We start from the raw sequence: 26,884 nt of genomic DNA, 5'->3' as shown, positions 1-26,884 counted from the left end.
TTTCATGGTGCTAGCCCTATTAGTTTGGACTGTGTTGACATGGCAGTATACAGTTGTATGGTGGATAACGGAAATCCGGATTGAAGCAACGTGGTCGACTAAGCTCTATACCTTCTCCTCACAAGAGGAGATGACTTAGCAGCAGTAGGTCATTTACAGACTATTAACTTTTTACTTTTTCGGCAAACGTAACGGTAAGACGGTTCTATCTAGATATCTAACAGGTTATAAGATTTATCGAATTTTAAGTAAGTTTACTTTTTTTACAGTGAACTGTATATTTTATAAGTTTCTATTAATCTGATCGTTAATATGATCATCTCACCCTCACATATCTCACTCACTCGTGATTTTGAAAACCTTGAGGTGAAACAATTTTTTGATCATATCGTTTTACAATTAATTTAAGTTTATATAATTTACATTCCTTTGTAAACTTTTGCCGGTTTTTCTCAATCTCATCTTGTAAAATATTCAAAAGTCCTTTAACTTGAAAAAAGTAATGTCTATATTCGAAATTATTTTTAACAAATCGATAAAGCTGGAAATTTGCACCCAATATTGGTGACGGTACCTACAAAGTAGATTTAGTTTTTATTTCGTTTTTTTACATATTTTACATAAAAGTATACTTTTAAAGAGGTTTTTTTTATAATTTAACTTATTACTTTTTTATATTTTATTTCTCAAAGCTATTAGACCACACCATAGAACCACTTTGATTTATATGCAGAATATTTAAATATTATATATTTAATGAAAAGAATATGAAAATGTAACTGCGGATATTAATTTAATATTAAGCTTTAGAATTTATTATTAAGCTTTAGATTGATTTCACGTTTAATATTTGTAATTTTGAAATGTGATTGTCAAATACTGTCTCAAATAATACTTATTGTCTAATCTGTCCGTGTGTACCAAATGAGTAAACTGTACACCAAGGAAATTATTTTCTTTTATTGATATAGTAAAAGTTTCGCAAAGCAAATTTAATTTTGACAAAATGATTTCCTAACTACTTTTATGTTATAGCTGTTGTTTCTTTCAAATTGAGTATTTTTAATGAAATAGAAAATATATATAATTATGTATTAAAAATTTATTGAAATATACCCGTAATTTAAAAATTTAATTTGTCCTAGAATTTCCTATACCGTGATGTTCTATTGGCGTAAGAATTAAATTACATATTAAAATAAGAATAAATTCATTGATTTATATTGTACTTTTTCAGTTTAACTTTTTACATATAAAATATCATTCGTTTTGTCATATGCAAAAAATATTATATTATGATTAATAGAACAAAGTAAATAATACTCATACATATGGACGTATAAAACTATTAATGCGAAACTATATTTAGCCCGTTTCAATCACAGGGAAAACAGAAAATTACTAACTCATAAATATGCCTACTTGTAAAATGTATTGTTGTAAAATTAATTGGCAGTTTTTAAACATTTAAAAAAATTGTTATTAAAGTCACAAGAGGTATGTTTTATTTACTGTAAAATAAAAAATTAAGGTATATTTTTTAATAATTACAAGGTTTTTTTACATAAAAACAATTGTATTTTTTTATATTTTATATGTTAGTTTCATTTTGGTACTTATAATAAATAGACGTTTAATGAATTTAAATTCGAAATTCATAAAACTATAAGATGCTGAATAACATCTTATTCTATCTTAATATTTGTCAAAATCTGTCACCGGCTTGGAAGGTTCCAGAACTGAGAAAACCCGGCGAAGAAAATTGTTTTTTCTCAAAAACTTAGAGCTATTATTACTTAAATTAAAATTAATTTTTAAGTTTTTTTCTGTTTCTACCTTGATATGGGGAATTTTTAGTGAATTTATTGTTATTTTAAAAATAGTAGATAAAAGTAATTAATACCATTTCAGTGCATCCAATGAATACTCGAACCGAATAAAAAATCACGTATTTAAAACATACTTTTCACAAGATATTCGTGTTGCAAACTTCACGTGAAAAGTTTAGAGTCGAGCGACGACCGGCGTATAAGCACGCTACCAATCCAACCCCACGCGGGTAACTGAGGGTTCCAGTAGCCCGTTACTGTATATAAACAACCGGGTCACAGATAACGCAAAAGCAATAGATGCTGCTAACTTTAAAAATGTTAATCATACATTAGCCGAATAAAAAAAGTGAAACATAATTTATGCAAAAAAATTATAACCGTTTCCTGTAAATCGCTTTAAAGGTAAATAAAGTCAATAATTCGATCAGTTCCGACATGTTACTTTAAAAACGTATCCGTTCCTAATAACGACATTATATAATTAACATTATTTAATTAATTCATTATTTATTTAGCAGTAGAAACATTTTTAACAATATTTATATTTTATGGGTATAAAAGAGCAATACACTTGTTACGATGTTAAGTGAATAAAAATATACTTGGAATGTAAGTATTGATACAGACTAAATTTAAATGATTTGTAAATTACGATATTTTAAGTGTTTTCTCTGTAAATTCAATAGTCTATGCGCATTCACTGCGCACGTGCGGCTCACTTGACGTGAGTTTAATCTGATTTTCAAACTAAATTAAAGGCGCCATATTTATGTGTTTTGGAGGGAAAATGCGCCGCGTAATATATTTTTTACAGTCCATAATAGGAATGGAATTTAAAAAAAAAAAAACAAATTAAACCGTTACATTTTTAACGTGAACAAAAAACTCGAAAGTGCTCTTCAGATTCAAAATATCAATAGCGGTTAGTGAATTTATAGATCAAAGTACACAGGGGAAACGAATAAATCGTCTCCAAGCTATCTTATATACCTATATATATCCAAGATATTTTGATCCTTTAAAAATGTGTATTTATTATTTAATTGCAATATCAAAGTAAAAATATACTTTATAGGCTCTTATAAGCTCTATTGAATCTTCATTTTACATACTACCGCAGATTCGGAATGGTGACAAAAAATAAAAATAAAGAAGGCACGACAGATATTTAATACACTTAATATTAATAAAATATCTATCATAACTTTTTTTTTATAGAATAGGAAGGCGGACGAGCATATGGACCACCTGATGGTAAGTGGTCACCAACGCCCTTAGACATTGGCTTTGTAAGAAATGTCAACCATCGCTTACATATCCAATGCGCCACCAACCTTGGGAATTAAGATTTTATTTCCCTTGTGCCTGTAAGTAATTACAGGCACAAGGGAAATAAAATCTGAAAGAAGCCAGTTTACACTGGCTCACTCACCCTTCAAACCGGAACACAACAATACCAAGTACTGCTGTTTTGCGGTAAAATATCTGATGAGTGAGTGGTACCTACCCAGACGAGCTTACACAAAGCCCTAGCACCAGTAAGATCAGTAATAACTTATTCATTAATATATTTTTTACAATAAGATTAAAATTCATAAATACATGCAAAACGTATTATAGAATCGAATACCCGGGGATTAATTGACTGACGGGTCGGAAATCCTACTAACGGTATTTAATGTATAACATTTCAAGTTACCCTTTCCCCGTCCTCTCTCCTGGTGCGCAGGTCGATGGTCTGGAAACCATCGTCTACGTTTTCGAATGCCTTGTTGATGCAGCCACCTGCATTTTCAGGCAGCATTGTACACTGTTAACAAACAAATAGAATATTAAATAGACGTATATAGAAACAGTTTATATATATGTAAATGAATAATATGTCTGATTTGATGAAATCAACGTCCCAAGTGTAGTAGATACATTAGAAGGCAATGGAGGGCAATCCAACTCAAACAATGGCTTTTTGTGATATACAAGGAATCTAAAGTTGGTAGTGTTCTTCTAAATTCCGCTCTGTTATAGAAACTTCATTCAATTCCTTCATAGAAAAACAAATCCTAATAGTTTTGTTTAGTCCGATTAATTTTTCGTAACCTTCGGATTTTATAAACATAATAAAATGACAGCCTGTAAATACCCCCTGGGCAAGGGTCTCTTCCCTTAGAAGGGCTTGTATAACTCCACGCGGATTTACTGGTATTTTATTCAAGTGAACTTATAAATAAAATATTTTTAAACCGTCAATATTCCAACTACCAATATTTTTACCATCGTTACGTAAAGCAGCCTCTACCGAGAAGTAACTAACTCTCACGTAGTTGCATTTTTTAATTTTCAAAATAAATCAGATTTACAATGGGACAAGTATTCGCAATTACTGAATTAATTATATTATATATTAAAGCATTATATTATATAATAATATAATAAAGTCAAATTATGTATTATGGTTATTATATATTAGTTTAATAGCATACAATTAAGTCGTTTCTCAAGGACAAGGCGAGCAAATGATCCATTTGGCGATAGCATTAACTGTGACATTATATTGACATTGTAACGTACATTTATTACGCAACGGCTCACTCAGAATTCATCGACCCACCAAGACGACAATAACAATAAAATATGGTGACTTAAGTGTATCAATATATTTTTATAGAATTATTTACATTAAACTTAAATAAAAATTAAAAATAGCTTCTGTAGAAATCGTGACCATGGAGATGAGTATCATGGAGATGATTCTATGACATCAATTACGTTGGAGCGATTAAGGCGGTTAAAATACATTATTAAGTTTTATTTCCTTAGACGCGTTGAGAGTCAATTTTTACAGTGGAAATTACGTCAAAATATGAAACTACCAAGTTAGTTGTGGAAGACAGCTAAATATGTAAGTACTCATACAACTAAACTAAGACAGCTTAAAATGAGTAATACAAGAAATATCTTATAAAATATCTCATACAGATTGACTAGGTGCAATTTTTATTAAATAGATGACATCGTTTAATGCTTCACAAACATCGTATAAGCGAAGTGTACATCTCGTTGTGATCATGAATATATGCATGTCATTCGCACTCTATGCATACATTACCCTGTAATCTGGTAAAACATTTTTTTCCTAATAACCTTGTGAATTAAACGTCGATAAGAATTTTATTATAACGAGTTTGTGATAAAAACATGTCAACGCAACTGACGTGACCGCGTCTAAGCTTTACGTGAATGCAGTAAACACGGCACGTGCTACGGCATATACTGTATCAAGTTTTATTATATTACTAAACGAATAAACAAGATATAATATAAATATTTCAACAGTTATAATTTAGCGTCTCATTTACCTTCAAAATTGATATATATGATAAAATTTGCATTCATTAAAAATTTTAGTAATTATTAGAATAAAAAAATCTGTTGAACTGAACCGCTGAATTGGCACCACTGAATTTTCATGTGCTTAATTTGTGTTTATAATTCATCTCTTGCTTGACGGTGAAGGAGAACATCATGAGGAAACATGCATGTGTCTAATTTCATTGAAATTATATCACATGTGTATTCTAACAACCCGCATTGGAGCAGCGTGGTGGAATAAGCTCCAAACCTTCTCCTCAAAAGGGAGAGGAGACCTTAGCCCAGCAGTGGGACATTAACAAGCTGTTACTGTTATGCAAATAATTATAGTAACATGCAACATTGTAAAAACTATTATAAGCTATTAAAACAAATTATTCGGCAACAAAAAAAAAACAAAAAATGTATAATTAGTAATAAGCATTTTTTAGGATGGTAACCCAATAAAAGAATACACTTAAATTAAATCATACAATCAATTGTTTTTACACTAATTTTATAATTAGTGAAAAACAAGAATTTATAATTAATAATATATATATAATTAAAAATATTGCATTGTAAACTGCAGGTACACATATATTTTTATTTATTCGACATTCAATATAAAACCGTTTGCTCAGTGACGCGAATCGTATGATTGCATTGGTGATGTGACGTCACTAATTAAATAGAAAGGCGTGTGCGCCGCCTGTACTAGTTCCCATGAGTATTGTATGAGCGATTGTGGACGATGCTTTATGAGAAATTTTAATGAAAATTTAACATTTTAAAACATATTCAAAACATGACGATCAAAGTTTAACATTTCATTCCAATGATTTTCTTCTAATTCGTATATTCTATAACAATAATGTTATATTAAGCAATTTTATATTTTCATGGTAGTTTAACATGCAGTATTGAATATGATAACAGGCCTCATTCAGTTAGAAGTCACTTCGTACATCACGCGTGTAAACAACCGACGTAGACTGATGCGCTTTTTTGTTGCGTGTATTATTTTAATTTTAGGGTCAAATTCGCATAACACTTTCTTACATTTCATGATCGTGTGATAGCTGTGATTGAAGTCCTCTAATGATGATCGATTTCGGCCAATGTGGCCAATCTTTAGAGAGATCAGCCAACTGCAAATATTATAGTGTACAAGTTTGTGCGCAAACACAGATGCGCACACACTTCCCTCTGTCTATCCCTCACTCTCGTAATCCAAAGTAACGGCAATCTGACACGACCGGAAATATTTCAAACGCAGGACAAACAGCTTTTCGTGTTTTCCGAGGCACGGGATTGTTCAAGCTCTAATGCGCATTCTTAATAACATATAATTAAAACATCATTTTTGCAATAATAATTGCAGTTAATCGCACAAATGTCAAGAAATATACAAACACGGTAGTTATACCCTTTTTACTTACACAAGGGCGGTAGAGATATATATAGCTGCTGGATTTAGTGTTCGTCGATTTCTATTAAGGATAAATAATAATTGCATTTAACTATATATTTAACATGTTCTCGAAAAATAGTAACTAATGAGTTTCTTGGCGGTTCGTCTCTGTAGAATTTACATTCTGAACCGGTTTAAATCTAATTTTATCTTGTAAAATGACGTCAATGTGCTCGCAAGAGCCTACTGAGTTGATGAATATATTCGTTTTTAATGTACATATATAAATGTTATCAGGCGTGATTGTGAGTAATTAATTGAAATAGGATCTACACGGCGATATCATTATGTCATAAAGTTAATAGCTCAGTCAATTTAAGCGACTTGTCAAATGCCCTTAGCGTTTTATATACTAGAAACAAACCAAAATACTAAATCACATAATAACATTTTTCTATTTAAATAAATCTTACACCGAATTAACCGTGTTCATCAGATTAAAATAATCAATGCGAAAATAAAAAATATCGTCAACTACGGGAGACGCGAAGGTAAGCGGTCAGATATCTAAGTGGCTTGTGCTAATTCAGTGTTCACAGGAAAAGGGAGGGAGAGGAGTGCACAGAATACATTCACAAGGCGTTGAACATATTTAGACAGCACCATAGACACCATAGACACAAGTTTTCATTTAAACATTGACTTTAATAACAAAAAAATATATTCTTAATCACATTCTGTATATTTTTTGTCCCCTTGCACTTCGGAAGACCCAGCGCCCAGACCCAGAGTAGATGCAGGGCAAACCTTGTACTATCAATTTACTTATCGAGGAATGTTCTCTATGGTATGACAATTTAACTAACAAATTGTAATCATTTGTTTACGGAAATCACCATTTATCCGCATGTATTGCACTCGTGAGTGTATCAAGCTGACTAATACTAAAACTAGAACTGGTTATTTAAACATTGTAATAATATAAAAACTATATCATTAAAGCAGAATCTAGAAGCATCTAAAAGCATTGGTTCTAGGACTGATCTCTCTGCGGTCGTTTCGTGTATCGTACCGTGGTTTGCACCGTCCCATATGATTATGAGAGTGAAATAATAGAGGTGCACCTGTTTGCGTAGACGCTGAGACTATTATATCTCCTTATTACTGATACAAAGACAGAATGCAATCCATAAAATTGTTTTAAACGCTATAAGAAAACGTACGATAAGGAAACATTACAAAACTTATGTTTACCATACTATGTAAAACAACAATAATTCAAGTTAATGTTAGACAGTAGGAAACTTGGAGAAAAATTACAATCCAATGTTACTGTAAATACCCACTTGAAAGTAGTACATTTACATAATATTGCTAGCTAATACGTAATTGTAGAAAAATAACAGAACCGCGATTCAGTAATTATAGTATAAAATTTCATTTTAGTTTATTAGTGTAGTCTTATTAGTGTAATGTTCTAACCAGACGTGTGAATTTTATACATCACTACATATTATAAAAAAAGTTTCTCCATCGCGTCTGTCTGTCTGAACGCAATAAACTCAAAAACTAATGGACAGGGTGATTCATGTCGAAAGTTTTGGTGTTTTTTTTTCAGCCTTTTGCCGTCCACTGCTGGACGAAAGCCTCCCCCATAGAACGCCAACCATCCCGATCATGGGCAGTCCGCGTCCATCCCGAACCTGCCACCTTTTTTAAATCGTCGGCCCATCTTTTCACAGGGCGTCCTACACTACGTTTGCCTAAGCGTGGTCTCCACTCTAACACGTGTCGGCTCCATCGGCCATCAATGCGCCTGGAGACATGACCAGCCCACTTCCACTTCAGCGAGCTAATTCTACGCGCGATGTCGGTGACTTTAGTTTCTAGTTTGGTGTATTATGGTTATATAGTTTTGACTAAATTGATTAAAATATGAAAGATTGAAGATGTCGGAAAATATCACGGCTGGGAGCACTTTACTGGCTTGCATCGCTTATACCAATTATTATATATTACGATATAAATATTTCATTTAGACCCAAATGGCTCGTTTAATAATAAAAAAGTTTTTGTTCTAGAAATTTAACTGCTTGCTTCGAAAGTTTGCATATGGCAAATGCTATTTAAACACTGTTAGCCTGATGCTGATAGGTATCCTGTTAAGTCTAGATAAAGTAATAAGCAGTCTCTTGCAAATGCTCGTAAATAGATAACAGAGAAGAAAAGGTCAACGTGTGAGTTCAAAATTACGTTAATGCTATCAAATTCTTATCAATGTATATCGATTGCTAATCAATCCTGTAAGCAGTATACTACTGAACAAAACACGTATAGCCTATTCCAACCACAAGAAGAGTAAACACAAATAAACAACATTAACATGACGCGATGTCATTGGTCGATATCTTTTATAATCTATGATTTTCACTATGGATTTGCGAAAAATGGCGTCTTCTATGTCAGTGAAGAAGTTATCGAAACTTTTGTGTGGAATTGTGTTGTATTATAAATAAATATATTAATATATATTTATTAATGATGATTACACACATTACATGATTAATATCAAGAAGTCTTTATAGTGCTTATTATAGCAGAACTATTTGTATTAACATGGAATATCGTTTATCTCTACACCTTCGACTGGAATAAGCTATACGACTAGGTTGTAGAGAAATATTTGAATTGAATAAGGTAGGATATTTGTATGTAATTTTATAACTTCCTGCGGGCGAATTCGTGATGGACAGTAATAGTGTTAAATAATAAGATATTGTGGAATAGTATTCAATGTAATAATTCAATACTATTAAGTTAAAATTAAATAATATAATCACATATATTGTTCACACGGCCAATCGTTTATCCTTAGCGATAAACTTCACAACATAAATCTAGTCCAATTTAAAGCTTACAGTTACACACACATATTATTATGCATGTGTTAAATAAAAAAAGGTTTTATTGCTGTTCTTAATTATACAGATAATAATTTTTTTTAATGTGCCCTAGAAACTTTTGAAGTAAAATATCAGCTCACGGTCGTTAATCTCCTACAGCTTGTGTTAAATAAGCTAAGGTTAAATAATCTTTAATATAAACTTATTTGGTAATAAATGATTAAATTATCCTTTTTAGTTGTAATAACATTGTAAGTTAAAAGGGTTTTACAAAGGAGTAGATATAATATGATAGTAATTTATTCGAATAATTCATAATTAAAAATGGCCGCAATACTGACATTTGCAATTCAAATTAGTTTTTAATTTTTTTAAGCCCTTATTCAGTTTCTTTTACGTTTTATGCTTTTTATAATTGCTTGTTATTATGTACGGTATGTGTTTATTTTAAAGTTACATAGAACGAATAAACTCTTATAACAATTAAAGATGGGTTTAAATGAACTCAAGATATTTTATTTTACGATTCTGTAACTAAGTATCAATGATTTTAAATATAATTACAAAGTTTTGTACGTGTACATCATATATTATACGATGTATCTATTTATATTATAATAGAGAAATTTGATATAAGCACCTGTGTTTTGTTGCGCGAAGATCCTGCTGACAAACAAAGATCAGCTGACTTGTCTAAGCGAGTTAAGAACTCGCATCCCTATGGTATCACACTATAAACATTAGCACAACACAATAATCACAACGCAACAATAACTGAACATTTTAATAATTACTTATTTCTTCAAATATTATTTTCACAATTAAACGATCAAAACGCAGTACAGATAACGAATTAAATATTATATAAGAACGGGAAAAGTAAAAGTGAATTGCGGTACGCAAGACGTGGTTCGAATTTTGAATTGTATTTTACGCGCGAAACGTGCACCGTTTCACCTGTCGCGAAGCTGACTGTGCGGCGCGCGCGCCGCTAGTGCTGGTAACATAATAACAAACTTAATATCGATAATGCTTATATGTAATCATGAAATAATATTTTTCTTTATTCGACACAGCCAACAAAATAATGTATTATGATTGTATATTAATTGTTTTGGATAAATTTATATTTTTATATAAAGAATTAGATGTATTGATATATATTAAGTACTTTGTCTTTATTTTATTTATCTGAAAGGCAGACAGTTATATTATTTGCAAATCTAAATACTGAGTATGAAGTTATTAAAGTCAATAACTTTGTATATTCACAAATGTATTACAAGTGTCGCAGTTTGATAAATGGTAGTTATTTACAGCTTAATTAAGACATTATAATGATAACGTAAATGTTAATGTCAATCTTATATCAAATTATGACAATGTTACAGCAGTTAACATATTTATTACATATATAGAATTGCGTTTTTTCAGGAAAGAAACATGTAAAAAAAAAATTAAAAAACAAGTCCAATCTAAATACAAAGTTTGAATTAAATCGTCAGAGCCGTTTCTGTGATACCTAAAATATATAAGACTATTAATTAATATATGTATTTTGCCAACAAATCAAAAAACCAAAAATGCGGATGAATTAGAGATATTAAAATATCATGTGTCGCTTTTTTTTTTATTTGGATAGCAAAGACCATGAACCCAAGAAACGCGTTTGAGTAAAAAAGCTTAGTGTTACTTGTCAATTAAAAATTTAAATATAACATTTTATATAATGTCGATAAAAAAACATCGATAATAATTGTAAAAAAGGTATCCCTTACCTGGTCAAGGACCGCGTGGCAACCTGTTTGACCGGAAATGTAGGGTGGCAGAATGTGTATGGAAACTATGGATTTTTACACTTGAGTGATTATTTTTTTATTCCATTATTATGACTAAGCAAGTTTTAGTAGTATATATTAATATTCATAAAAGTAGTTTATCGCCAGTAACATACCCTGAGTAAACGACGTATTTTTGCATTAATCGAAAAATAGATCCTTGAATATGTAATACACAGACAGACAAAACTTGCATGGCTCTATGGTATGTGGTCATGGTTTGTTAAATTTTGTATTATTTAAACAAATGAAAAAAAAAATGTTATAAGTTCGATATTTTACTTTTTTATATGAACATATGGCAGAATATTTAATACAACGACATAAATTATAAATACAAAAAAAAAAAATTCAGTAGTGCTTGTTCGCATTTGAATTCGCGATCTTCGATTAAGATACGTATCTCATCAAAAAAAAATGTTATTCTTATTGTATACTATAAATATATACTGCAAGTTATACATATATGGAGCAACAACATAACGATTTCAAATCCTTTCACTGCTAAACTGATTTTAATTATACTTTCACCATTATATACAATTACTAGTGAGCCCCCGGGGCTTTTTACACATACGCTTTGGATAGCAGTTTTTTAATGTGACACTTAGCCGCTAAGAGAGTGTTTGCCGCTAAGATTGCAACGTTATTTGTGTAACGTTGGAGTGAAACGTTACTGTTTCAGTAAATTAACTTAATAATAAAATTAAACGTAATTATCAATTAGTATTTTATTATCTGTTATACTAACGTTTATATTTGTAAATACAAATTGTTATATGTACATGAAGATCATAAGAATATACAAAAAAGTTACTATTTTTTTTAAATATCTGCAATTTTCTTACCAATTGCATTTTATCATATTAATTTATTAAAATTTAATACGTTACCAATAACAATAAAGAAAGCTTAAACATTTGCTAGATATATCTATGTTTCTAGTTTTGTGAACTCAAATATTAACAAATAATTTGCTTTCAATTACCGTTACATTTGATCAAATAATTTATTTATTTATTACATAAAGAAAGTTAAATCTACTAATGTCTGTTAGAGTAATCACATAAATAGGAATAGAAGATATATAATATAATTAAATTTACACACAGAAATACAAGTTATTGTCTTTATATAAAAAAGGTATAATAACTTGCTAATATCGCGTAGCGCGTGGAATTATGTTAAAAATCCTAAATTTAGCTATATAATTTAACTTTTTTTTTAGTTTTATATAAAAAAACTTGTAATTGATTATAAAAAAATAAATGTGATTTTTCAAAACTCATTAAAAATCATAACAGAAATACAGTTACCTTATGTAGAATTATTAAATTATGTTAATAAATAATAAAACGATTGAAAATTAAGCGCAATTATAATTATCCCTGTAAAAGAAACCTTCTTGAAACCCTATCGGAAACATCGCAGCATTTTTGACGTGTGACGATTTAAGACTAAGGAGCTTTATAAGCTGGGCTTCGTAAGTATTTTTAAGTCTTCATAGCGTAGAATTTAATTTATTCCATAATAAATATCTTTTTGTTATGTGTCTGGTAGCAAATGATAGAAAGTCAGGTCAAATTAGTTTACCTTAGAAATAGTGTATGTAGGGAATTTATTTATTAGTTCCATACATTTTTAATTCAAATAATATTTAATATTCAAAATTTTTAATTTTGAATACATCTCCAAGTTATGAGATACCTTATTTCGAGAGCTAAATCGATGTAGGATTTCTTTGAGTTAATATAATAAATATATTCCAATCGAAGGGGTAAAGGTAAACAAAACTTATTTACATATTCAAGCAATTTTTTTGAAGATTTACATATACAATGAGGTCTCATCAATGTGCTCAAACATTATACACTACAAACAATAGTGTATAATGTTTGTTAATTTTTTATTTATTTAATCATACATTACCTTAGCATCACAAAACCACACATGTTAAGTTGTAAGTTCATGCTTCAAAAGTTTGCATTTTTAATGTGATATTTGGAAACATTCGCACTGCCAAAAGTATTTAATTTATATTTCCATATCAACGCTAACGTTATCATTTTCTACGCCAAACATGGATTCCACGATATTTTCCTCCGTGCCAGTAATTACACTGGCTAACTCAAGGCATTGGTGTTTATGTGTCTATCCAGGCCAGACGGGTGCAAAAACATAACACCACAAGTGATTATCAAGTATAAGGCCCTGGTCCTTGATCAGGGTAGAGCGAGATTGTTTTTCAGCACCGACGTCTTCACTTCACGTTTTTGGTCGACGTTTTCACTTCACGTAAATTGCATTTCAGTTATTGTTACATAAATAATAACCACCACGTTTATAAAAATCAAACAACGCTTATGTATCTATGGAAATTGTTTTTGGTATTTTCGCTTCCCATTGCTACCTAGCGCCGAGAACGATCGCTCTACCCCAGGGCCGGCGCTATGTACATGAATGTTTAAACATTGTTACAGTTACAGACAACAACCTGCGAATGTCCCACTGCTGAGCTAAGGCCTCCTCTCCCTTTTTGAGGAGACGGTTTGGAGCTTATTCCATCACGCTGCTCCAATGCAGGTTGGTGGAATACAAATGTGGCAAAATTTCAGTGAAATTAGACACATGCAGGTTTCCTCACGATGTTTTCCTTCACCGTCAAGCACAATATGAATTATAATCACAAATTAGCACATGAAAAATCAGTGGTGCTTGCCGGAGCTTGAACCCACGACCATCGATTAAGATTCTGGCGTTCTTGCCACAAGGCCATCCCGGCTCTCATAAAAATCTCGGCTTAAAAATTGTAATTATTTGATGTTATAAATATAAAATTGAAATAGCAGACAAATCCATTGCAAATAATATTCTCAATGTAGTAAAGTTTTTGCAAACAATACAAGGTGATAACCTTACGACAATATGTATAATTATACCGTCTTACACAACTCAGAACAATGCAATATATTGTAGCTTCAAACGTTTTACTATTGACTTACGAGAAAATATAATAATTATAAAGATATGAGCAGTGGCGTAGCTAGGTGAACAAGGGCCCCGGTGCATAAGGAAAGAATCGGGCCCTCATCCCTGTTTTCCGCGTAGCTTGAACTTGTATTAGCCTTCAAAATTATAGATAGGAACAAGAATAGGAAATAGTAAGTTAAACTTATCCTTAGTAGGCTAAATCCGTACGTTGTCTCTATGAGGGGTTGAATCACTATGTGTTTTATAGAAGAAAATATGAATAAATAAACAACGACGCACATGACAATACAGAATATTTATTATGCAGATGAGATCAATAAAGGAAAAAAAAACGATTTTTATCAGAATTCCCCGTCCACACAGATTTCTTTTTTTTTCTTTTCTTTTCAAAGCTGAGGTTAGAGGGCCCCCTGAGCTCCGGGGACCTATTGCAATGCACCACTTGGCCCTACGATAGCTACGCCACTGGATATGAGGTGTCAATATAAATAATTCAAACAACGATAATAAAATACACATATGTTTGTTTTCATTCAATTATGTATTTGCCTTTACCGGCTTTAGCTACTCAGTAAAGTAACAGCCGGTACATGTCCTACTGCTAGGTAAAGATCTACCCTCTACTACAAGGTTTGAAACTTAATCTACCACTCTGCTTAATTGGTTTTGCAGCATACATGTTTCAAATATTTATTCAATACATGGTTTCTTTCGCAAATTAACGAAGTAAGCAACCGGATTGAACCTATTGTCCTATAAAATTCACGTAATCCACACGTAGACCAAAATACATAAATAAAGGAAACGTATAAATATTTATGTATACATTGTAAGCATCTTTATTTCTTTATACATCGCATTTATTATGAAATAAAACTTTTGTCTGACGGTTACAAGGTTTATTCGTATAATTAAAAACAAAATAAAAATTAAAAAAAAACAAGAAAATTTAACTGCATACCTCAATTCGCAAAAGCAAAAACAAAACGTGTATAAATGGTCCATGAGTTGAAAGGCGCTATGTAATCTTAGAATAGAGTCTGAATAGAAGTGGGACGTCGTCCTCGATGAGCGACGGGATGCGACCAATATTTCACGCGACATGTGTCCTATTCTGTAATCGTACGTAAGCGACAAACGCGGCGATCTCAGTTCATTATTAGTTTGACCGTGGGCAAGTTTACATCATTATCACGAACAAACAAGGCAACAAATATCTTATTTGGAGTATAATAAATTTGGAGAGTCATCATTTCATCGCGTCGCATCTCGTCGCGTAGAACTTTGCAGTTCGTCTAGTCTCGTCACAGACTAATTAAGGCGACAACGTAGGCCACCCTTACATACAAAGGCGTAGCTACCGCCGCATCAGCCGTATTAAAGGTTCGGAGCCCCCTAGTTACAGGGGCCGAAATCGAGTAAGTAAAAATTCGTAAATCTTATCCAAAATGTCGCCTGAACTCTAAGACCCTATGCTAAATTTCTCGGGAAAAATAAAAATATAATTAAAATATTTTACACAAATTTTGGTATTATCGTGTTCCGATTCGAAGGATGAGTGAGCCAGTGTAATTATAGGCACAAGGGACATAAAATCTTAGGTCCCAAGGTTGGTGGCGCATTGGCTATGTGAGCGATGCTTCACATTTCTTACAATGCCAATGGGTGTTGGTGATCACTTACCATCAGGTGGCCTATATGCTCGTCCGTCTTCCTATTCTATAAAGAAAATACTGAATTCAGTATTGGAAACCTATATCTTAGCTTACCCGCTCATCGTACTTCTTGTACAAGTTGATCTAGTTCAACTAGCGACTGGTTATCATTTCCATAATGTTCCGATCCGTGCTGCGGCACCATTCCACCACAGAGTATACGCCGCGGGTTACAAGAACTGGGGCACTTCATTGTTTCTAGACAATCTTGAAGGCACTAGGCTTATAGGAACAGGTTTAGGATATAGATATTTACAGTTCGTAGAAAGAGGTCTAATATACGGTTTTTCTTTTTATTTACATAAATTCTTGATAGGATACGAGGCTAGACCTATGATTAAACATATATATACTATGTATGTACTTTAATTTTATAAATGTTATTACTAAGTGAGCCAGTGTATTTTGTTCCTTTTATCTGCCGTGTTTATTGCATATCAGTAGGGTTCGGTTATGTATTTCAGACCAAAGAGATATTGATGAAAAGGGCGATGTATTTTTTCAAAAATGTTTCCAAAAATGTATTTATTTTCCGTTTGTATGCTAAATACGTATTACAAAAATACTGACATTTTACATAAATGCACACCTTGGGAATAAAGCGGATAGCCTTCTGTTAGATATAATTTTATATTATGAAATCAACTTGGTATATAAATAGGATATAATTGATATGAGAGAAACCGCTAATTTTCTCTTTCCGGTTCTTCTCGGGTCAGAGGTGCTTATTTCCGAACCGGTCCTAGAATTTAGGCAGTTAAGAAACAAGTATAAAGTTTCTAAATTGAATATAGATTTTGAAGGTGACTAAATAAAACAGCAAAAAAATAACACAATTGTAAAATTAGTCATATTCTTCTTTTGAATTCTATTAATTCCGATTACAAGCCAATATCCGGTAGGTATGTACATCCGCTGTTGTACAACGGACAAAAAACATGCAATCGTTTAGCATGATGAACTACCTAAGCTAGAGTTAATGACTCACAACGGACAACATTAAATCATATAAAATATATTTATTGTTATTTCCTACCATTTAGATAATATGCTATTCCAAGGATAGGACTTATGAAATTATATAAAACTTTACGTAAAAGTAGATTCGACTTGGTGATATGGCTTTGTGCAAGCCCATCTGGGTAGGTACCATCCATCAGATATACTACCGCCAAACAGCAATATTCAGTATTACTATGTTCCGGTAAATATTGAAAGAAATAAAATTATATCGACTTGATAAAATATTATTTAGGTCAAATAATACCATCTAGGTCAGATACGAATTGCTTATTATTATTGCTTAGCAACGAAAAGGTTGTAGTGTTGTATATTCAGGAAAACGCAGCTGAAACTCCTTCGACTTAACCTTCACCAAGGCAACCGCGCTATTGATGAAATGTCATTTTTTTAAACTGTACTCAGTCAATAGAAAAATGGTATATAATTTATAAAAAAAAAAATTAAACTACAATGAAGTTGCTAAAGTTTCATCTTAGATACTATCCTCCGGGTATAGTCCTGGAGTACTTGCAAAAGGGTATTCTTAAGAACAAGGACATCGACCTCCTGGACCTTAACAGCAAGTGAGTTATAAATCTAATTATATTGTTAATAATACATTGATTTGAAATAAGTACTTTATATAAGTGAACTTTTGCAAATTACTTTTAATCATCACTCTATCGGGAATATTCGACATTTGTACGCTGGTAATAGTTAGGTACGTTCAACTACTAAGGATTTAGAAAGTATGTAAGTAATATCTAGATAAACCGGGAAAAAACTTGTAGATACCAGTTTCAACTCGTCCAATACAAATATAAAATTCTTGTATTGCAACAACATATAGTTCAATAAGTATATAATATATTAGTGTTAGGAAATTAGTCGAGTTCAGCTTTTCATCTTTAATCTAAAATTACCAATATCTTTAATTAATCTTTATCTTTTTTATACTTATTATCTTAGTTCTAGAATCTGTTATAGTTTTAGTATACAACTTTTCTTGATTATGAAGTATTAACGAAATCGTATTTAAAACTATTTTATTCGCAGTTCTGATACAAAAGAAATAGCGAGAAATCTATACAAACGAGAGCTCCTGATTACTGAGGATGTCTGCGAACAACTGGAACAGTGCCTAGACACGTTAAAGAAGAGGATAGAACACGAAGGACCGACGGGCAAGCGTTTCTACATCTACAAAACCTTGCAGACTCACGTGCTACCATTGACAAATGTTTGTTTTGACAAAAATGGTACCAGGTATAATACCTATAATATTAAATTGATATAAGGTTAATTTACTCTACTTCTAATGTTTTGTTCAACTGCTTATTCGATTTAGTTAGTCGTCAGGCTTATACAGTTTCAGACTACGGGGGACTAGAAATTTAGTCCTAGAATTAATGCCTTCATTGTGCCAATAAATTTTATGGATTTGATTTCGGTCTAAACAGACAGTTTAAAATTTTTTCATACCATGGGGTAGCATACCATACACATAAGGTGTCCTCATTGTCTTTCTTTACCGCCAACGCAACAAGAGAAATAATAAACAAAAATTAAAAACATGAAATTTCAGTATCGCTGACCAAGTATTTACAAGCTATATTCAATTTAAATCAACTTGTTCTTTCTATCCATTTTATCCTAACAATAGTGTTCGCCCACGGCTTCGCTCGCATATTAGGAAAGGCAGGAGATATTGGTATACGTAACCTATATTCCTTCATATATATGTAAACCTTCATAGGGGTTCAAGCTTACTTCACATCAAATTTCATCAAAATCGGTTCAGAGTTCGTGCCGTAAAGCGTAACAGACAGAGAGAGTTATATTTATATTTGTAGTATACATTATTCGGCCATTAATTTACTTGTTTTTATATAGAGCGATTACAAACTTACAATAATATGACCACCGTAATTATATCATCAATGAATCTGTTGTTTGCTGTAATTAGGAATGTAACTACTGCCCAATACTTTTACGCAAATCGGCTGGAATATAATAAAGTCCTCCAGACCGATTTCGGCCACGGCGGCCAATCTTAAGAAAGATTAGCCAACTGCGCAGGAGATATTATAGTGCACAAGTGTGTACGTAAATACAGGTGCACTCTCTATTCCCTCACTCTCATAATCCTATGAGACGGCAATACGACATGACCGGAACGAGTTCAAGCGCAAAACCAATGGCTTTACGTGCTTTCCGAGGCACGGGAGTTCAACTTCAACTTCCAGACTCGGGATGCTACTGAGAATTTTCTGACAGAAAAACCCAATAACTTTTTATTGGCCCCAATTGGGAATTGAACCCAGGACCTCCGGGTCTGCGGCCTTATATCAAGCCACTAAACCAACGAGGCCGTCAACATATTGGAATAAATTATTATTTTAACAAGCATTAGGTACATTTGCTTACTGCAAATTAAATTGTTATGACTAGCTTTAGCGATTGTGTAAATATGATCTAGTATACAATTTACCTACAGTTATTTTTCGATAAACATTTTTCGCATCATATTACGACCAACGATGAGAAAACAACGCGAATCGAAATTGAACCTGCAATCATTTCCGTCACCGTCGCGAATCGAATATTGATGTTCATGACGGATGACGACTTACTTGTATGTGACGGTAGTACGTAAAATGTAAATAACTATTATGTATTGCGTAATGCCTTGTTATTATAAAATAAGGCACACTTTCTGTCTATGGTCGTGGATTGAGAATGAGACCGACTCGTATGCCGCGACGACAAACGGTATGGCGCCCTCTTATGCTGTTATGTTTCCTCATCCGCCATCGCGCTTTACTTACTTGTGTAGGCGTGGCGTGTCTAATCGAGAGCGAGCGAGAATATTATATATATATATATATATATATATATAAGCTAAACTAAGTTTGTATTTATTACATACCATACCTATTCATTTAGATTTTTTTTTTTCAAAAACCATCAGTTTCGACATTTCACATCTGCCAAAATTTCTGTTTTTAAGTTTATTTTTATTTAATACGCCACAGTCGTCTATTACAGATGTCTTTCGGGTAGCTATGACAGAACTTGTAAGGTATGGGACGTGGAGATCGGCAAGGAGCTGAAATCTCTGACGGGTCATCAAAATGTGGTTTACTCTGTCGGTTTCAATTTTCCAGCGTGGTAAGTTAAACAAGATTTATTTATTTGAGAAGGCTTTATTTTAAACGAACTAATATCTGGCACAGATTAAAAAGACATTATTAAACAATTTATGTAAGACATTGAAATAACTATGAAATAGAAAAATAATTTATTCCATTAAATCGACCAGCAATCGAGTGTTAACTGGTTCCTTCGACAAGACAGCGAAAATCTGGGACCCGGAGACAGGTGAATGTCTCGCCACTCTGTGGGGTCACAGCGGGGAAGTTGTGGCCGCTCAGTTCAGTCCCAAGGGAGAGTACGTCGCTACTGGTTCGATGGACCATCTTGCTAAGTTGTATGATGCTGGGACAGGTTAGTTTTTTAAGCAAAATTAAGAAATAAATTAATAAAAAAACAATTTGGAATATTATTTATATTAAACTCGATCATTTTAAAATATTTAATTACACAATATACAACATTGCTCTATTTTTTTATCAGGCGCAATATAAATTATATTTAATAACAATCATAATAATATACATCGAATAGTAAGCCTTGAATATAGCTATATATTAAATAATACTCAAAATCAATAAATCAGTCTAATGATTAATTAAAGTCGATTACGAGAATTACCATGTACTAAGTGCATGTAACAATACCATCAATACTTAAAAACCCATTTGCTGGTGAGAAACTCAAACCAATAACAAATAATATTGTTAAGAAAAATTAAGGACCAAAATACTGTTACAACAAATCGTTTGCTGTTATGTACTTTAGGTGCTTTATAAGATATTCATGCCTATATTAGTACATATATGCACGTTGGCGATTTATTAAACAAAAGCCAATTAAACTTTTTTTTAAATGTATAATTATATTAATTTGCTGTAACAGTATCCATAGATCTTGTCAGCCGGTCTTCTCAGGTCTAAGAGTTTATTTTCCGAACCGGTGGTGATTTCAAAATGTTGAATTATTAAAGTCATAGCTTCTATGTTAAAATATTATGATTTTAGTCGATATAAACACAAGAAAGACCGGCGATGTAAGGATCATCACAAGATGTCCACTTAAACTTGTAACACAGTTGATGGAACGAAATTCTAGAAGAAATTCTGTAGTCTTATTCTTATTATATAGTTGTTAGTCAGCGGTCTATCGCTTGTAATTACGTCTTTTTGAACGATTAAAACGTAATTTATTATTCAGGCGCTGAAATTAAAACATACGCGGGGCATACGGCGGAGGTGATCGCGTTGCAGTTTGACCCCAATGAGGGCCAGAGACTCGTAACTGGTTCCTTTGACGGGACAATATCACTGTGGGATACGAGAGTCCAGGAGTATGTTATGGATTTTTCACATCATATTCATTTTGAATGAGTTTTGGTAAGTAGCTCTCAGTTCCAATTTGAAGATGCCGAATCCAGGGCAGTTTAAGCGCATGGAATTGACTATGATAGAAGCTTAAGACTCAGCTTTAATCTGCTTTGTATAACCGTTGTACATAACGGTTATATACGTACTAATGTACGTATCTATATACGTATCTATATACGTACGATGTGACAGACAATTTTTAATTTTTTATTGAGAAGGATTATAAACCATACAACGTCACGCTATGACCCAGGGGAACAGATCAGTAGCGTTTGTTGCGGGTGGAACATAAAGCTAGTATTACGTAATTCGACAGACGTGTCTCGGTGTTACGCGGTCACGAAGGTGAAATCTCGAACGTCCAGTTCAATTGGGACAGTTCGCTGGTGGGCTCAGCGTCTTTGGACGGCAGCGCTCGTCTCTGGGACGCCCGCAGTAGCACCTGTCTCGCTACCGTTGCCTCACACACCGACGAGGTATACTAACTAACCTTATAATAGCGTACTGACAAGTGAGCCACCTTACAGCTCCAATGCGCCACCAAACTTTGGAACTAAGGCGTTATTTCACTTGTGCCTATTGTTCACTGGTTCACTTACCACTTACCTTCACACCAGAACACAAAAATATAGAGTATTGCTGCTTTGAGGTAGAATATATAATGAGTGAGTGGTACCTATCCAGACAGGCTTGCACAAAGCCATATTACCAAGTAAATCGTTTCAATAGTGGTAACGATATGCATATGTTTTATTTATACTTATTTATATCACTTTTGTAGTGATCCCACGTGGGTGCATCACTACAAAAGTGAAACAGAACACAGTAGTAGAAAAATGTTCAGAACTATGTATGTATGTATTATGTATGTATGTATGTATCTATGTATGTATGTAGTACAATAATCTTATGCCTAATTAGTTTTTAACATATAATCTGGTTAATAGATTATGTAATTTATAATACATAGCTTTACATACAAGTATAAAATTAAAATAAAATATAATACCATTATAGACTTCATTTTTTAAGAAACTTAATTAAGATATAGTCGTATTCAGTTTCGAGATTAAATCACAGTGCAATAAAACCGTTTAACAATCAGCTTTTGTTTATTCCATGTCCGTCGCTACCCCAACATACGATCTAACACGTGATGTAAAGTAAAAACTCATAAAACAAATTAGATTTTACGTAAAACGTATATTTTCCGTTGTATTTAATGTATGTTGTGAGTTTCTTGCTGGTTCTTGTCGGTAGAACCTACGTTCTGAACCGGTGGTAACTTTAAATTTAATTTAATCATCCAAATGATCGCAAGAGCCTTCTTAAATAAAGTATATTCTGATTTTGAACGCTGAAGTTTTAAAAAGTAGGTATGTACTTGATTTCATTTACAACGTTTTTTTTTTCTAGATGTAGCTTAATTATCACGTATATTTTTTCTCGTTTTAATAGAACATACTTGTTTAGGTATTAGACATATGTTTCGACTGGGCGGGCCAGCGCATGGCGACGTCTTCCAGCGACTGCTCGGCGCGCGTGTACGACGTGCGCTCGGACTTCAAGGAGCTCGCCGTCATGAAGGGACACCGGGAGGAGGTCTCGAAGGTGAGAATGAACAACAATGCACACATAACAGATTTGAAACTTTTTATATTAAAAGTTAGCATTGGTAGGGGTATGTTCCACGGTAGCATGCGCAAGCGATCCCGTGGCGCTCCTCGTCGAAAGTCTCTCGGCGGAGAGCGTACCGCTGGTTTTTTAGTGGTTATTTCACTATAAATTCCACTATAAATATGTTCGGGGCGCACTCGGCGCCTTGGACATTGGCGAGCCCCACATACCCCCCATCCACCACTGTTTCCATGGGGGAAATGCGTATTGCGTTTTTCTAGCGGTTAAAAAAATTATAGGGATATGTGCAGGATATGTAGTAGATACGATATACTTACCAATTTATCATACACAAACAGCAGAACTTTCTATCGTTTTATTGTCTGTTTAAATGGTTAGCGATTTAGTTTAATTACAAGCACAAGGGACATATAATCTAATCCCGTGGCTGACGGTGCATTGATGGCGTTTAGAGTGGATTATATTTCTCATATTCAGTTTACACTTTCATCATAGGACACGATGAATCAGGCAGTCGCCTATGAGCTTGATTCACTAACTACTGTACACTGTAAATCAAAATATTGTTTACACGAAGCACATGTATTCATCATGTAGTTAGCGAAATAACTGACTTACCAACTCACCATCTGGTGGCTCATTTGTTCATCTGCCTACCCAATAATAAATTAAAAAAACTGTAATTTGACTTCGGTATCTTACTGTCATCTTAAATTTAAAATAAAAAACGATTACATAGTAGTTGTGTCTGTATCTACTTAAAGAGACGGACTTTTTTCACATTTATAGTACAGTAACAGCCTGTTAATGTCCCACTGCTGGGCTAAGGCCTTCCCTCCTTTTTCAGGAGAAGGGTTGGAGCTTATTCCTCCACGCTGCTCCAATGCGCGTTGCTAGAATACACATGTGGCAGAATTTCAATGAAATTAGACACGTGCAGGTTTCCTCACTATGTTCTCCTTCACCGTCAAGCACGAGATGAATTATAAACACAAATTTCATCACACATCACACAATCACATTTATAATAGAATCAATTTAAAACCAGCATTATCATTATTTTCATATCGATAATTTCGAGACTAGATTTTTTCCATTTATATTATGTCAGTTCTTAAACTGTTCGGTTCATAACGGTCCGGAATATAGATCCTACCAATGAGCCGGCAAGGCACTCTGAAGTTACTACTTTAAACCTTCTTTCATTACATACGTAGATATATATTTTAGAAGATTTATTTTGTTTTATGTCAATAGACGATTCTGAGACTTGTTAAAATGTTAATGTTCCTAGAAGACCTCCTCGCAACCCATGTCCGTTCTTTAAAATTGACCGCACTCGGAAGAAACTTGGACAGAATGCTCCAATATCGCGAATATCGCGAGAATATAATTATTGTGTAAACAAACACAGTAACACTGGACATTGGTTGTGACGGGCTCTCATCATGAAAAAATGTGATGTTATTTTTAGTATAAACTGTTAATTTGTTTAAAAATTTATTTAGTTCCTACCTTTTGTTTCTGTTTTTGTTTTTGTTCTTTATTTAAATATTTTTATTTTCTTTTTGATTTGTATATTTTTGTAATTGTGTTTGTGAATGGTGTGTTCTCCTGTAATCGTTTGTGCATAGTTAGTTTTATGTTAATGTAAAAAGTGTTATGTATGTGTGTAATGTACAACTGTTGGAGATCCAAATAAATAAATAATGTTTGATTTAATAATGTTACAAATTTACATCTGGTCGTAGCTCCGCACACTTGTACCCAAATCGTTTTCAATTTGAATATGATCGTGATTGCATGAGTATTTGAATATTCAAAAGCTTATGCGCGTCACTAGTTCCTACTATTCAGAAACAATGTAAATATGTATATTTTAATGAGTAAGAACTATAGGTTAATGAACTCATGTTGAATCAAATGGTAATTGTTTAGTTTATTTAATATAAGTCCTAAGTAATATAGAAATTCTTATATATTTCAAAGATTAAGATTATATTTTTGCCAAACCCAAAACTATATAGTATTCGGATGGTTAGAAACAAAAGCGTCATTCGTAGTCACGACAGCCCTTTAATATAAGTACCTTTAAAATACAAACTAGACAACTAAACATTTTAAAAAAGTTGCATCATGCAATATAATATATAAATTGCGTATATACATAGCGAAAGTCTTAAAGTATATGAACTATTTTTATTATTTAAAGAAATATTGTTCTTTAGGTGTGTTTCAGTCCAGCAGGGGGTTGTCTGTTGACTGCCTCAGCTGATCGAAGCGCACGGGTCTGGAACACCACCACAGGGAACTGTGTCCAGGTAATATAATGCGCAAATGTTTCGGGCACAGGTCTCAGGTTAGACGCTTATATTATTACGCTGCTTCGCTGAGTTAAGCTGAGCCAGGATGGGTGAGTAGATAGAATTAAAATGCGGAGAAGCACTAGTGAATTGTTATGCTAAATGCATTGGTGTGTTACAATGTATCTGTTACTTGGCGGTAAGGGAAACATCGTGAGAAACGGAAGTATAAATATAGTTATTATAAAAACATTAACGTCTTGCGAGTTTAGTTTAGCAAGACGAACCAAATATACTATTGCGTACGTTACTGTTTAGCATGGGAAAAGCATTTCACGTGTTCAAAAAAAAAAACAACAAAAAAATGTCCTACATAATATGTTATTTTTAAACACTCATAAAGATTTTCTTGCATTTTGTTTAAAACATTATTATTAATATTTTCTATCAGATTCCTCACGATGTTTTCTTTTACCACCTAGTACCAGATAATTGTACAACAAATTAACATTCAATACAATACTTTCGCTAAGAACTTTTATTTAAATTAAGCAACGTTCAATGTTTATACAAAGCGACTTAGTCGTTCAACTGCTAAATCGACAACGATTTCAATTGCCTGACCCTCTTCTAGTCGCTCCAAAAATGACCCAATAAAAGTTACCATGTCAAATGTCGTTGATTCCATTTCATTTGTTTATTTTATTTATTTATTTATTAATCCTTAATTGCACACACTTTACAAACATTTAGTAACGTATAATAACAAGTATCTTAAGAACATCTAGTATGCAAAGGCGGCCTTATCACTTATAGTTATCTCTTCCAGGCAACCTCTGTAAAGAGAAATGTTTATGTGCTTATTTGTTTTTAACGAGTTCTACATTTTTTTTGTTTACTTCGCTATTATGGATTTTTTTTTCTACACTAAATCTTATTTTTAGGTGCTATCCGGTCATCAGGGCGAGATATTCTCTTGCGCGTATTCTTACGCAGGGGACGCCATCATCATCGCCTCCAAAGACAACACCTGCAGGATCTGGAGGTGACTTGACTGGTGGTTCTAAATGGAGCAAACTCAACAAACATTTGACTTTTAGTTTTACAAATTTACAGTGATTAAATATCTGCAACAAAATATTGCATATTATTTTAATTTATTTTAAGGGTTAGATAATAGATAATATAGGATTTTCAGAAAAGGTTACGAACCTTTATTTCTTATATACTACATTCAATAAGCAAGACTCATTCTTAGTAACCTGTCTCAGTACTCACTAACCAGTTATTCTACTGCCAAACAGCAATACTTTGTAATCCTGCTTCGGTTTGAGAGAGAAGTGAGTCAGTGTAATTGTAGGCACAAAGGACATAAAA

At 32.8% G+C, this 26,884-nt stretch overlaps 2 protein-coding genes across 2 annotated transcripts in view; one reads left to right on the top strand and one right to left on the bottom strand.

Moving 5' to 3' along the window:
• The window catches only part of LOC126771148 (solute carrier organic anion transporter family member 4A1), a 61,134-nt gene extending 50,661 nt beyond the window's left edge, over positions 1 to 10,473 (bottom strand). The window contains exons 1-2 of the mRNA XM_050490907.1: positions 10,138 to 10,473; positions 3,532 to 3,642 (exon numbers count right to left, since the gene is read on the bottom strand). Coding sequence (XP_050346864.1) covers positions 3,532 to 3,636 — 105 coding nt within the window. The 5' untranslated portion in view covers positions 3,637 to 3,642; positions 10,138 to 10,473. The remainder of the gene's footprint in view (positions 1 to 3,531; positions 3,643 to 10,137) is intronic.
• LOC126771283 (dynein assembly factor with WDR repeat domains 1) lies at positions 4,503 to 26,633 on the top strand. The gene is made up of 10 exons (XM_050491085.1): positions 4,503 to 4,731; positions 17,380 to 17,627; positions 18,100 to 18,309; positions 20,092 to 20,214; positions 20,366 to 20,550; positions 21,397 to 21,529; positions 21,883 to 22,042; positions 23,040 to 23,177; positions 25,433 to 25,525; positions 26,452 to 26,633. Exons 2-10 carry the CDS (start codon positions 17,515 to 17,517, stop codon positions 26,554 to 26,556), a joined length of 1,260 nt encoding a protein of 419 aa, XP_050347042.1. The 5' UTR covers positions 4,503 to 4,731; positions 17,380 to 17,514; the 3' UTR covers positions 26,557 to 26,633.
• The last annotated feature ends 251 nt before the right edge of the window (positions 26,634 to 26,884 follow it).

Source organism: Nymphalis io, chromosome 1, assembly GCF_905147045.1.
Source record: "Nymphalis io chromosome 1, ilAglIoxx1.1, whole genome shotgun sequence".
Taxonomy (NCBI): domain Eukaryota; kingdom Metazoa; phylum Arthropoda; class Insecta; order Lepidoptera; family Nymphalidae; genus Nymphalis; species Nymphalis io.
The sequence above is the reverse complement of the archived record's forward strand: the minus strand, read 5'-3'. Positions and strand labels throughout refer to the sequence as shown.